Genomic DNA, 12,400 nt, shown 5'->3' with positions numbered 1-12,400 from the left:
ATTGTTGGAAAGGAATGGGATACGTGTTTATTCATGAAATACTGCCTGGGGCCCACTGTGTATACAACCTTCTCCCAGGCACCATCTCATGCACACACGCCTGGTCTGGGAGGATCGTTGTTGCCATAGTAGGAGAAAAAAGGACATGAAGGTGGTCGGGGGTGGCCGGGGCACCTGCCACTGCCGAATCTGGCTGCGTTCGGGTCTCACCGCGAGTGCTCGGGCTAGCTGTGCACTTGAGACATGCTAGACAGCTGGAGCAGAAGTGTAGTTCTTGATTAGGACATCTTTAGTATTCGATCAAGGTGTGTATTTGGGGAGCTACTGAAGACTTCTGTGCTGATCCTGCACTGTGCGTGGCTCATGGGTCTGCCTGAGGCGGGGGTGTGTTCATGGAACTGGATTTAGATAAATGAGTTAATCAGGATGATTTCATGAGCCTTCACCTTAATAATTGTCAGTGGGAATGCAACGGAAAATGCAAGTGAACTAATTAAGGTTTTAAAATGTGTTGTAGTGGGTTTGGAGTCCCCGCCGCTGTCAGTGTCTGAGGAAAGACAGCTTGCCGTCTTGACAGAGTTGCCTTTTGTGGTTCCATTTGAGGAACGAGTAAAGGTATGCAATTTGGTTTATTTATTGTCACTACGTATCATATTAGCGTTAAGAAATTAACACACCCACCAAAGAAATCTCTAAAGGTGCCTAGTGCCTAGCTGATTACATAACATACTTTTCTCATTAGGTTGAAATAGGTAAGAATGATTTATAAAACCCAACTAGATACCTCTTTTTACAAACTGAAAGTATTTTCTTAGTTACAACTGGTGGAAAGCCCTTTTACACTATAGATTTCTTACAACAAGGGTCTAACGTCATTTATCTCTATTAAATTTTGCATTGTTTGGCCAGGTACAGTGGCTCATGCCTGTAATCCCAGCACTTTGGGAGGCTGAGGCAGGCAGATCGAGCCCGTGGGTTTAAGACCAGCCGGGGCAACATAGCAAAACCCTGTCTCTACAAAGAATACAAAAGTTAGTTGGGCATGGTGGCGTGCAGCTGTAGTCCCACCTACTCGGGATGCTGAGGTAGGAGAATCATTTGAGCCTGGGAGGCAGAGGTTGCAGTGAGCCAAGATGGCGCCACTTACACTCAGCCTGGGCAACAAAGCAAGATCCTATCTCAAAGAGGGGAAAATATTTTGCATTGTTTTTGAAAATGCCAATTTTTTGTGAAGATACGCTTCTGTACATTCATGTTTAAGTTGTTTATCAGAAACGCTGTTTTATTTTTATTTTTCTGAGACGGGATCTCACTCTGTCACCTGAGCGAGAAAGTAGTGCTGTGATCATAGCTCACTGCAGCATCAAACTCCTGGGCGCAAGCCACCATCTCACCTAAAGTGCTGGGATTACAGGCATCACCCACTGCACCCGGCCCGGAAACACAACTTTTTTTTTTTTTTTTTTTTGAGATGGAGTCTCCTCTGTCGCCAGGCTGGAGTGCAGTGGTATGATCTTGGCTCACGACCTCTGCGTCCCAGGTTCAAGTGGTTCTCCTGCCTCAGCCTCCCAAGTAGCTAGGACTACAGGCACGTGTCACCACGCCCGGCTAATTTTTTGTATTTTTAGTAGAAACGGGGTTTCACCGTGTTAGCCAGGATGCTCTCGATCTCCTGACCTTGTGATCTGCCCACCTTGGCCTCCCGAAGTGCTGGGATTACAGGCGTGAGCCACCGCGCCCGCCACTTTATAAAAAAAGAAATGGACAAATATCTTAATTCCTTGTCTGGTGTCTTGGATGTACAAAATTTTGTTTATATATGTTTCCACATTTTAAAATGTTTTGTTTTTATTTGTCAATTATTTTTACCAAATTTCTGAAGATTAGCTGGTTCCGTTCTCCAGTAATGGCTTCAAGAGTGTATTTTTTAGGCCTGTACACTCTGTTTATATGGTGAACAAAAGAGTTTCTTTTGAAGCTATTCATGTCCCTTCACGAAACCCTCCCTGCACGTGCGTACACACTCACACACTCTCTCTCTCTCTGTCTCTCTCACTCACATAATTCCTGAGCTCCCTCTACTGGATTTTTAACATCAAAAAGATTATTTGAATTTTGTCGTAGAGATATTTCTACTAGTGTTAGTATACAGCTTTTACAAAGCTGTTCTACGTAAGTTTTTATAAAGGATTTATAAATGAAAATATTCTATAGCATGGGGTTTTAATTTTAATTTTAATTTATTTTATTTTTGAGACAGTCTCACTCTGTCACCAGGCCTGAGTGCAGCGGTGCAGTCTCAGCTCACTGCAACCTCTGCCTCCCGGGTTCACGAGATTCTCGTGCCTCAGCCTCCCAAGTAGCTGGGATTACAGGCATGAACCACAATGCCTGGCTGGATTTTTAAAGTTTATTCTTAACTGGGCAAAGGAGCAACATTCGAAATATTTAAATATGATATACATTATATATTATCTATATATTTATTGATAAAAATCACTATTTGATACCTTGACTATTAGCATTTATTTCAGAATTTATGAAGATACAAAGATAAGATTTAGCAGTTTATTCTTTGGTAACTTGTAACAGGTCTTTTGTTCCTAATAACCTTACAGCTTTCCTTGTTTGTTAGATCTTTCAGAGGTTGATTTATGCAGATAAGCAAGAAGTTCAAGGAGATGGTCCATTTCTGGATGGAATTAATGTCACTATAAGAAGAAATTACATTTATGAAGATGCTTATGACAAACTTTCTCCAGAAAATGGTATATATAATTCTCTAGATGTATTATTTGGCAGGTGGAGGCTAGGGAATTGCTTTAGAAAATGGTGGTGGTTTAAAAATTAGTGTCCATCATCTTGTTCCATAATGACTTAAAAACTGAAATGTGCGGCTGGGCATGGCGGCTCACAGTTATAATCCCGGCACTTTGGGAGGCTGAGGCGAGAGGATTGCTTGAGCTCAGGAGTTAGAGGCCAGTCTGGGCAACGTACTGAGACCCTGCCTTGACAAAAAAAAAAAAAAGTGAGCTTATCTGGGTATGTTAGTGTGCTCCTGTTGTCTGCGCTCTGCAAAAGGCTGAGGCGGGAGGATGGCTTGAGCCTGGGAGGTCAAGGCTGCAGTCGAACCTTGATTGTGCTACTGCTCCGGCCTTGGCAATAGAGCCAGACCCAGTCTCCAAAAAAAAGTATAGCAAGTCAGATTTGGGAGACATGTTATTAAGTAATATTTCTAAAATTGACAGTTACTACAACAGAAGCCTTTAAAAAATATTAATTATTTTTAAAGGGCAAGAAAGTTACCGGTTCCCCACCTCCCAATGTCTGCCCCAAAAATTTAGTTTGCAAGCTGTCATTCTAAAAATCTCGATGGCAGCCATTTACATTCTGTGTTTTTGTATAAATATTTATATAAAATCACAAATTGTAAGCCAAAATAAATATACTAAAATAAATGCCATAGCAATCCAAGTTTCTTTATAAAAAGATAAGTGTGCTTCAATGACACTGCCATTAGTAAAGCAGGATTATATTGTAACAGCAATTTGGATAGCATTTGGAGCTCACTGGCACATTTTGTCTTATGTTAATATTTGATACTTAGTCTTCAAAGTTTGTGTGCTATTAACCTTTAATATATTAGCAGTTTTAACTTCGAAATATTGTGATTATGATAATACATTAATTCAATGTTGGTCAATACCAAAGGGATTAAAATGAAAGCTTAGGCTGGATCTAAAATTAAAAATGAAATCATCTTACCCAGTTTTTGGAAGGTGACAGGTTGTCCGATGTGAAATGACAATTGCCTTTTCTTCTAGGGGAACGACTTAATTTTCTTCTAAGGAAATGAAACCTGATTTCTAGTAATTTTTATTGCTTACATAAAGAGCTAATTTTGTCATAATATTGGAACAGTGGAGGAAAGCTAACATCAGTTGTTTCCTTACTCTATTTCGAGCTTTTATTTTTTCACACAATTTACTGTTGCCATTGAATCTTTGCCATGGCCCTCTGATGCCGAGTGTCATCAGCTAAGACCGAGTGAACTCAGGTCTGCGTACAGGCTGTGGCCTCTCCACAGGGCCAGGTTTCCCTTGCCTATCTGATTGTGTTTTCAGAATATTTGGTGTAAATGAGAGACTCCTAATCTAACTAATTGTCTAATTGAGAGATGTTTTGGGGTCCCATAGTACCTTATAAATCAATTCTTAATAGTTCTTGTGTTGTATTTTTATTAGCAGATTTCATGTTCATCTCTCCCACTTGACCCTGAAGGTTTTTACAGCTTGGGATGGAATTGTTTATTTGGTGTACACAGCTGGTGCTCAGTAGATGCTTGTTCAATTTGTGGTTGAATCCCGGGGGAAAAAAGTAGATGTGACAAAATAATGAGTTTGCCAGTGATCGTGTAGTGTTTAGAGAAGAGTGAGCTGTTTAACGTTGAAGGGCCTTACGAGAGGCAGTTCTGGAGCGGCGCCTGTAGGGGAGGAGCTGAGTTTGTGGGTGAGGGGCACTCCGAGGGCGCAGGTGCTGTGGTGCGGGGCACTTGCAAGTAGGGGGCCGTAAGCTCTTCAGCCAGAGTAGAACGTGTTTCTTATTTACCAGCAATTTAAAATTAACTGTAAAACTACTCCATGTAGATGAGTCTTTGATGTTACTGTCCAGTTATAACAGACCTCCGATTTCCTAATGAATCCTTAAGCTTTAAACATTATTTAAAAACGGATCACACCCCACCTCCCTAAATGCATGCTAATAATTGCACTGAAGTTAAAAGATTTGGAAGAATCTTCTCATGATGTTTATACTGTAATGCTTAAAATCTTTATAAATGTTGTCAAGTACTATAAGAATGATTAAGCCATGTGTTAAAATGTGGTGTTTTGCTCGGCAAATTAGTAAAGTCAGATATCTCAGAATCATTAATTTACTTGTGAGAGAATGGTTTGAGGTGCGTTTTTGACCAATAATTTACATATAATCAACTAATGTGATTATTCCACATACCATCTAGTCGTTGAAGCGAACCCATGCTGTACGATGCTGGTCTGCCTCATCTCGGAGCGGTTCTCTGAAGTGTGCATGTTCACCCCTGTTACCCATAAGCTGACTGAGTGAAATGCAGAGAGGCTGATGGCTGCTCCTGCAGTTGGTGCTCAGAGAGCAGAGAGGGGCTGGGGTCTCACAGGGATGCCCACGCACTCCCTGCCTGCACTGCACCACCTTGTTACAGTGTGGAATATTGGGAGAAACTGTCACATTCCCTCATGGGATTGCTGTAAGAATTATAAAGTGGGTAACACAGTTCCCTTGGGGCCTGGAGCTCACACTGTCATTGACTCTTGGGTGAGAATGAGGCAAAGCTGGCTCCGCGGTCTGCTGTCATCAGTTCTGGAGAGCCTCACTTGTCTGCTTTTGTTGGTTGGTTACTTTTATTTTATCTCATTTAATGGGCAGAATTACCATTTCTTCCTGAAGCAGAGGACATTTCTTCCAGAAGCAGGAAAGCAAGCTGGAGCCAAATGGCTTAGATGTGTTTACCTGATTCCCAAGGGTGACACGGACACTGAGCCAGAGGTTGGGTGGCACAGCCAGGCAGCACTGCATCCTTGCTGTTGTGCAGAGTGGCCCCATCTTGTCCATTCAGTCAGCGACCATTCTCAGTGAATGGGAACTTGGTATGTGGTGGCTGTAAGCCTCAGTCAGTCCAGTAAATTGTATTTGCCCTACTTGACACATATCATAGACTATTTACACTCCAGGTACTGAAACTTCAAAATTACTGACATGTGTACATAGCAATGTTGAGATAAAGAGGGTTTTGAGGAGATTGCCTGGAGGCTGTATCAAGCATTCTGCTAAACCCCTTTTCCAGGATGCTTCTAAAGGTTATGTGTCCCTTGAGATGCTCCAGGGCAGATATGTGTGGGTGACTGTGCACCAAAGCTGACAGAGGGCGGCAGCGCGTGGGGTCTGTGAAAGTGTCGAATGTACGCTATGTGCCGGTGCTTTCCCACTTCCCCTGACTTCATGCAGCAGCTTCTCCCCAGCTCTCGCCTCTCCTTCACCCTATCTTTTCTGCAAAGCACCTGTAGAACTTTCTCACGAAAGGATAAAGGACATTTCACTTACTTCCCCAAAGCTGTTCTCTGATGCAGCCTGTTTATCAGATCACATCTTAACTTGGTCCACCTTGTGGTTTTTTTTGGTTTTGGGTTTTTGTTTGTTTTTTGAAATGGAACTTCTCTCTTGTTGCCCAGGCTGGAATGCAGTGGCACAATCTTGACTCACTGCAACCTCCACCTCCTGGGTTCAAGCGATTCTCCTGCCTCAGCCTCCTGAGTAGCTGGGATTACAGCTGTGCACCACCATGCCTGGCTAATTTTTTTTGTATTTAGTAGAAACGGGGTTTCACCATATTAGGCCGGTCTCAAACTCCTGACCTCAAGTGACCCACCTGCCTTGGCCTCCCAAAGTGCTAGGATTACAGGCTCGTGCCACCGCACCTGGCCTGTTTTGGGGGTTTTTTAATTTTTATTTTAGAGATGGGGGTCTCGCTTTCACCCAGGCTGGAGTGCAGTGGTGCAGTCATAGCTCACTGCAGCCTCAAACTCCTGGGCTCAAGTGATCCTCTTGAGTAGCTGGGATTACAGGCACACACCACCATGCCCAGCTTTTCTTAATATTTTGTGGAGAAAGGGTCTTGCTGGTGTTGCCCAGGCTGGTCTTGGACTCCTGGCCTCAGGCAGTCCTGCCTTGGCTTCCCAAAGTGCTGGGATTACAGAAGTGAACCTCTGTGCCCAAAGACAATGTTTTAATTTACTTTTTTTTTTTTTTTTGAGACTGTCACGCAGGCTGAGGTGCAGTGACACGATATTGGCTTACTGCAACCTTTGCCTCCCGACTTCAAGCAATTCTCCGGCCTCAGCCACCCAAGTAGCTGGGATTACAGACATGTGCCACCATGCCCAGCTAGTTTTTGTACTTTTAGTAGAGATGGGGTTTCACCTTGTTGGCCAGGCTGGTCTCGAACTGCTGACCTCAAAGCAATCCACCCACCTCAGCCTCCCAAAGTGCTGGGATTACAGACATGAGCCACTGCACCTGGCCTTAATTTACTCTTTGTGGCAAATTATATAACCAGTAATTTTCCCCCCTTTTCAGCCAAATACAGCTATTGAAAGATCATATAGATCAGGGTTGTCCAATCCTTTGGCTTCCCTGAGCCACATTGGAAGAGGAATAATTGTCTTGGACCACACGTAAAATACACTAACGATACCTGATAAGCTTTAAAAAAAAAAAAAAAAAAAATCACAGGCTGTGCGCGGTGGCTCATGCCTGTAATCCCAGCACTTTGGGAAGCTGAGGCGGGCAGATGACAAGGTCAGGAGTTCGAGACCAGCCTGGCCAATATGGTGAAACCCCATCTCTACTAAAAATAGAAAAATTAGCCAGGCATGGCGGCGCACACCTATAGTCCCAGCTACTTGGGGTGGCTGAAGCAGAAGAATCACTTGAACCCTGGAGGCGGAGGTTGCAGTGAGCTGAGATGGCACCACTGCACTCTAGACTGAATGACAGAAGGAGACCCCGTCTCAAAAAAGAAAAAAGGAAAAAAAAAAAAAAACTAATGTTTTAAGAATTTAAGAATTTGTGTTGGGCCGCATTCAAAGCCATCCTGGGCCACATCGGCCTGTAGGCTGCAGGTTGAGGACAAGCTTGCTGTAGACTCTGGAGGACCAACTCCCTGAGAGTTCGTGGAGGCAGAGGTTGCAGTGAGCCGAGATCATGCCACTGCACTCCAGCCTGGGTGACAGAGCAAGACTCTGTCTCAAAAAATAATGATAATATCATTGCTGTTTTGAGTCCTATGTTAAAATGTCCCTAAGATCCTCGCACCCCTTCCCCAAGCCTTCCTGTAAGGCCAGTTGATGTTTTTGCTTTCTTGTAACATCTTTCCTCCTCACCCTCCCATTTTTTTGAACAGAGCCTGATTTGAAAAAGCGGATCCGTGTGCACTTGCTCAATGCCCATGGCCTGGATGAAGCTGGCATTGATGGTGGTGGTATTTTCAGAGAGTTTTTAAATGAACTACTGAAGTCAGGATTTAACCCCAACCAGGGGTTCTTTAAGACTACTAATGAAGGGCTTCTGTACCCCAACCCGGCTGCTCAGATGCTTGTGGGAGATTCTTTTGCCAGACATTACTACTTCCTAGGCAGAATGCTTGGAAAGGTAAAGTAACCTTCATATAAAAATAGACCTCGGACCAAAAGATGTTGATATTTTATGTTTATGTGTGGTTGTTATCCAAGTTTATCATAAAATACTGTGTGTTTTAAATTTGGATGCTAAATGTTGCAAAAGCACTGCACGAAACAAATTTGTATGGTTATCTAAGTAGGTGCTATGGTTTGAATGTCCCCTCCAAACTCGTGTTGAAACTTGATCCCCAGTGTGCCAGTATTGAGAGGTGGAACCTTTTAAGAGGTGATTAGATCATGCGAGCTCGGCCTTCATGAATGAATGAGTGGTTTATTGTGGGAGGGGCCCTGATGACTTTACAGGAGGGAGCCCCTAACCTTGTGATGCCCTGTGCCGCCTCTGGACTCTGCAGAGTCCCCACCACTGAGAAGGCCTCACCAGGGGCTGCCCCTGGACCCTGGGCTCCTGGCCTTCCAGCTATAAGAAATAGATTTCAGTTTTTATTAATTACTCGTTTCAGGTCTTCCACTATAAGCAGTCAAAATGGACTAAGACAGTAAGTTACTGCCTAGTGACTATTAGTTTACTCGGACTGCTGCAACAAATCACCACATGCTTTTGGGGGTGAGGAGGGGGGCTTAGAAAAACTGAAATGTATTATTTGACAGTTCTAGAGGCCAGAAGTCCAAACTTAGGGTGTCAGCAGCAGCATAGATTCCTTTTTAGAGGCTCTAGAATAATCCGTTCTTCTGGTCTTGCCAATAGCCCTTGACGTTTTTTGGCTTGTAGATTCATCATTTTGATCTCTGCCTCTGCGCTAATGTGGACTTCTCCCTGAGTGTCTGTGTCAACATTGCCTTCTATTTTTTAAAATAAGGACACCTGTCATTGTAGTTGGGTCCTGCCCTGATCCAGTGTGACTTCATCTTAATTTGATTATCTGCAAATACCTCATTTCCATAGAAGGTTATATTCACAGATTAGGATTTGAATTTGTCTTTTAGGGGGACACAGCTCTACCTGCTAGAGTGACATTTATCAAGTTGAGTATTAAGGAATTATTATTAGCTAGTTTGTTTCTTTGAGACGGAATCTCTCCTTGCTCTGTTGCCCAGGCTGGAGTGCTGTGGCGTCATCTCTGCTCACTGCAAACTCCACCTCCCAGGTTCAAGGGATTGTCCTGCACCAGCCTCCTGAACTGCAGGTGTGCACCACCATGCCCAGCTAATTTTTGTATTTTTAGTAGAGATAGGGGTTTCCACCATGTTGTACAGGATGGTCTTGAACTCCTGACCTCAAGTGTCCACCTGCCTCAGCCTCCCAAAGTGCTGGGATTACAAGTGTGAGCCACTGCACCTGGCCTGTTACTAACATTCTTAAATAAATTAGAAATTAAGACCGGGCGCGGTGGCTCATGCCTGTAATCCCAGCACTTTGGGAGGCCGAGGCGGGCGGATCACGAGGTCAGGAGATCGAGACCATCCTGGCTAACATGGTGAAACCTCATCTCTACTAAAACTATAAAAAATTAGCTGGGCGTGGTGGCGGGCGCCTGTAGTCCCAGCTACCCGGGAGGCCGAGGCAGGAGAATGGCGTGAACCTGGGAGGCAGAGCTTGCAGTGAGCCAAGATCGCACCACTGCACTCCAGCCTGGGTGACAGAGTGAAACTCTGTCTCTAAAAATAAAAATAAATAAATAAATTAGAAATTAATGTTGCTATTGTGATTAATTTCTGTAAGAATTAATCAGAGCTATACTCATTTTCAACTTTGTAATAAAATTTCTTTATCTCATTGGTAGTTCTGTTCTCCGAGAAGCATAGTGCATGGAGTGCCTGTTTTGAGAAGTAGCTTAATTGGAAATCAGTGCCTGCAAAACAGATGGTACTTTTATGACTTCTTTTACATAACAATTTTATTAAAATATAACTCACATCATGGAAAATTGAACCTTTTAAAGTGTACAGTTCAGTGGTTTTTAATGTATTCACTGTGCTGTGTGACCATCACCAATATCTAACTTGGAAGCAGTGTCATCATCCCAAAAAGGAAACCCTACGTAGTCCCTCCCTATCCTGCCCTTCCTCCCCCAGCCCTGGCCAACCACTCATCTACTTTCAGTCTGTATGGATTTTTTTTTTTTTTCCTGGACATTTCATATAAGTGGAATCATTTGTTTTATCGACTATAAATTTGTGACCTTTTGTTATTGGCTTCTTTGATTTAGCATGTTTTCAGGTTTCATTAATGTCCTAATAGGTCAGAGCTTCACTCCTTTTAAGGGCTGAATCTTATTTCATTGTATGGATATACCACACTTTGGAGTTTGTTTTGTTCATTTTGAAACAGACTGCCACCTAGGCAGTGCTGCAAACACGGCTCAGTCCTGTGCTTAAGCAATCCTCCTGCTTTCAGCCTGCCAACTGTGGCAACAGTTGCTTGCTACCACACCTAATTGTTTCATTTTATTGTAGAGGCAGGCTCTCGCCATGTTGCCCAGGCTGGTCTTGAACTCCTGGTGTCAAGCAGTCCTCCTGCCTCAATCTCTCAAAAGGCTAGGATTACAGGTGTGAGCCACCACACCCAGTCACCACATTTTGTTTACTTACTCATCCCAGCCTGGAGTGCAATGGTACATTTGCATTGTTTCCACCTTTTGGCTATTATGAATAATGCTGCTACAAACATTTGTATACAGGCTGTTATTTGGACATAGTTTTTTCATTTTTCTTGGGCATATACCTAGACATGAAAGTGTTAGGTTGTACAGTACTCCACGTCAAAGTGTCTGCAACCTTTTACAATCCCAGCAGCAATTTGTGAAGGTTTCAGTGACTCCACATCCTTGTCAGCACTTACTTAGTCTTGTCTTTTTCATTGCAGCCATTCTAGTGGGTGGGAATTGGTGTCTCGTTGTGGTTTTAATTTCCCTGATGACCAATAATGTTAACCATCTTTTCATGTGCTCCATGACTTCTGTTGAGAAATGTCTATTCAAGTCCATTGCCTATTTTTTTATTGGATTGTCTTTTATTATTAAGTCCCTGAAATGCAATGAGTTATGAAATTTATATTTTCTGAGGAAGCTAAAACATTGTCAGGTAAATGATTTGCAAGTATTTTCTTCCTTCTCTGGGTGGTCTCTTCACTTTCATGATGATTTCCTTTGAAGAATGAACACTTTTAATTTTGAAGTCTAATGTGTTTTTTTTTCTTTTGTTGCTTGTTTTTGGTGTCTTATCCATTCCCTGACCTAAAATCACAAATATTTCCACCTGTATGTTCTTCTGACAGTTCTGTAGTTTTAACCGTTACATTTTGGTCTTTGATCTTTTTTGAGTTAATTTTTGTAGATTGTATGAGTTAGGCATCCTCATGTTCTTGCCACCCTTGTTGAAAATTAGTAGACTATACACTTAACACTGTGGGTCTGCCCTTACGCAATATGGTCTTGATTACTGTAGCTTTGCAGTATGGGTTATGTGTGTATTTATGTATAGCAAATGGGAGTAGAACCGCAGCCTTGTTAAGCAGGGGTAGTGGGAAGGAATCAGTCTATCCTGGATATAGAATAATTCCCCTTTATTTGTGTCTCTCTGAAATGCATTGTCACAGCCCCAGTTGTTTCTTTGTTCAGACTCCCAGTGATTTTAAGTGCTCTTCAGGTTTGAGAAAGGGCTCCAACATGACTTCACTACCATAACGGTATGTGTTATATCATCATCTTCAGGCTCGCCATATTTCAGGTGGCAGATTTCAGGTGTTGATTTGATGTTGATTTGATGTTGATTTGTGAGCTGGCTTTGGTTTCAGTTTGCGGATAGCATCTCTCTCTTCGTTGATGGTCACACAGCCTACTTCTCAGTTTCAGCTTCCTCTGGAGGATGTACATTTCATAATTCATTGTATGAAAATCTTTACAATGAGCTGGACATGGTGGCTCACACCTGTAATCCCAGCACTTTAGGAGGCCAAGGCGGGCAGATCACCTGAAGTCGGGAGCTCGAGACTAGCCTGACCGACATGGAGAAACTCTGTCTCTATTAAAAATACAAAATCAGCTGGGCGTGGTGGTGCATGCCTGTAATCCCAGCTACTCAGGAGGCTGAGGCAGGAGAATCGCTTGAATCTGGGAAGCGGAGGTTGTGGTGAGCCAAGATCACACCATTGCACTCCAGCCTTTGTA

At 43.0% G+C, this 12,400-nt stretch overlaps 1 protein-coding gene across 3 annotated transcripts in view; it reads left to right on the top strand.

Moving 5' to 3' along the window:
* Nucleotides 1-12,400, top strand: part of UBE3C (ubiquitin protein ligase E3C) — a 116,841-nt gene that overhangs the window by 90,668 nt on the left and 13,773 nt on the right. For 2 of the 3 annotated variants that reach the window (XM_031664970.1, XM_031664971.1), the window contains exons 16-19: nt 518-615; nt 2,636-2,768; nt 7,997-8,244; nt 10,016-10,098. In XM_031664970.1, coding sequence (XP_031520830.1) covers nt 518-615; nt 2,636-2,768; nt 7,997-8,244; nt 10,016-10,098 — 562 coding nt within the window. The remainder of the gene's footprint in view (nt 1-517; nt 616-2,635; nt 2,769-7,996; nt 8,245-10,015; nt 10,099-12,400) is intronic. The other variant, XM_031664972.1, reaches the window with a different exon arrangement.

The sequence above is a fragment of the Papio anubis genome, chromosome 4 (genome assembly GCF_008728515.1).
Source record: "Papio anubis isolate 15944 chromosome 4, Panubis1.0, whole genome shotgun sequence".
NCBI classification, from domain to species: domain Eukaryota; kingdom Metazoa; phylum Chordata; class Mammalia; order Primates; family Cercopithecidae; genus Papio; species Papio anubis.
The sequence above is the reverse complement of the archived record's forward strand: the minus strand, read 5'-3'. Positions and strand labels throughout refer to the sequence as shown.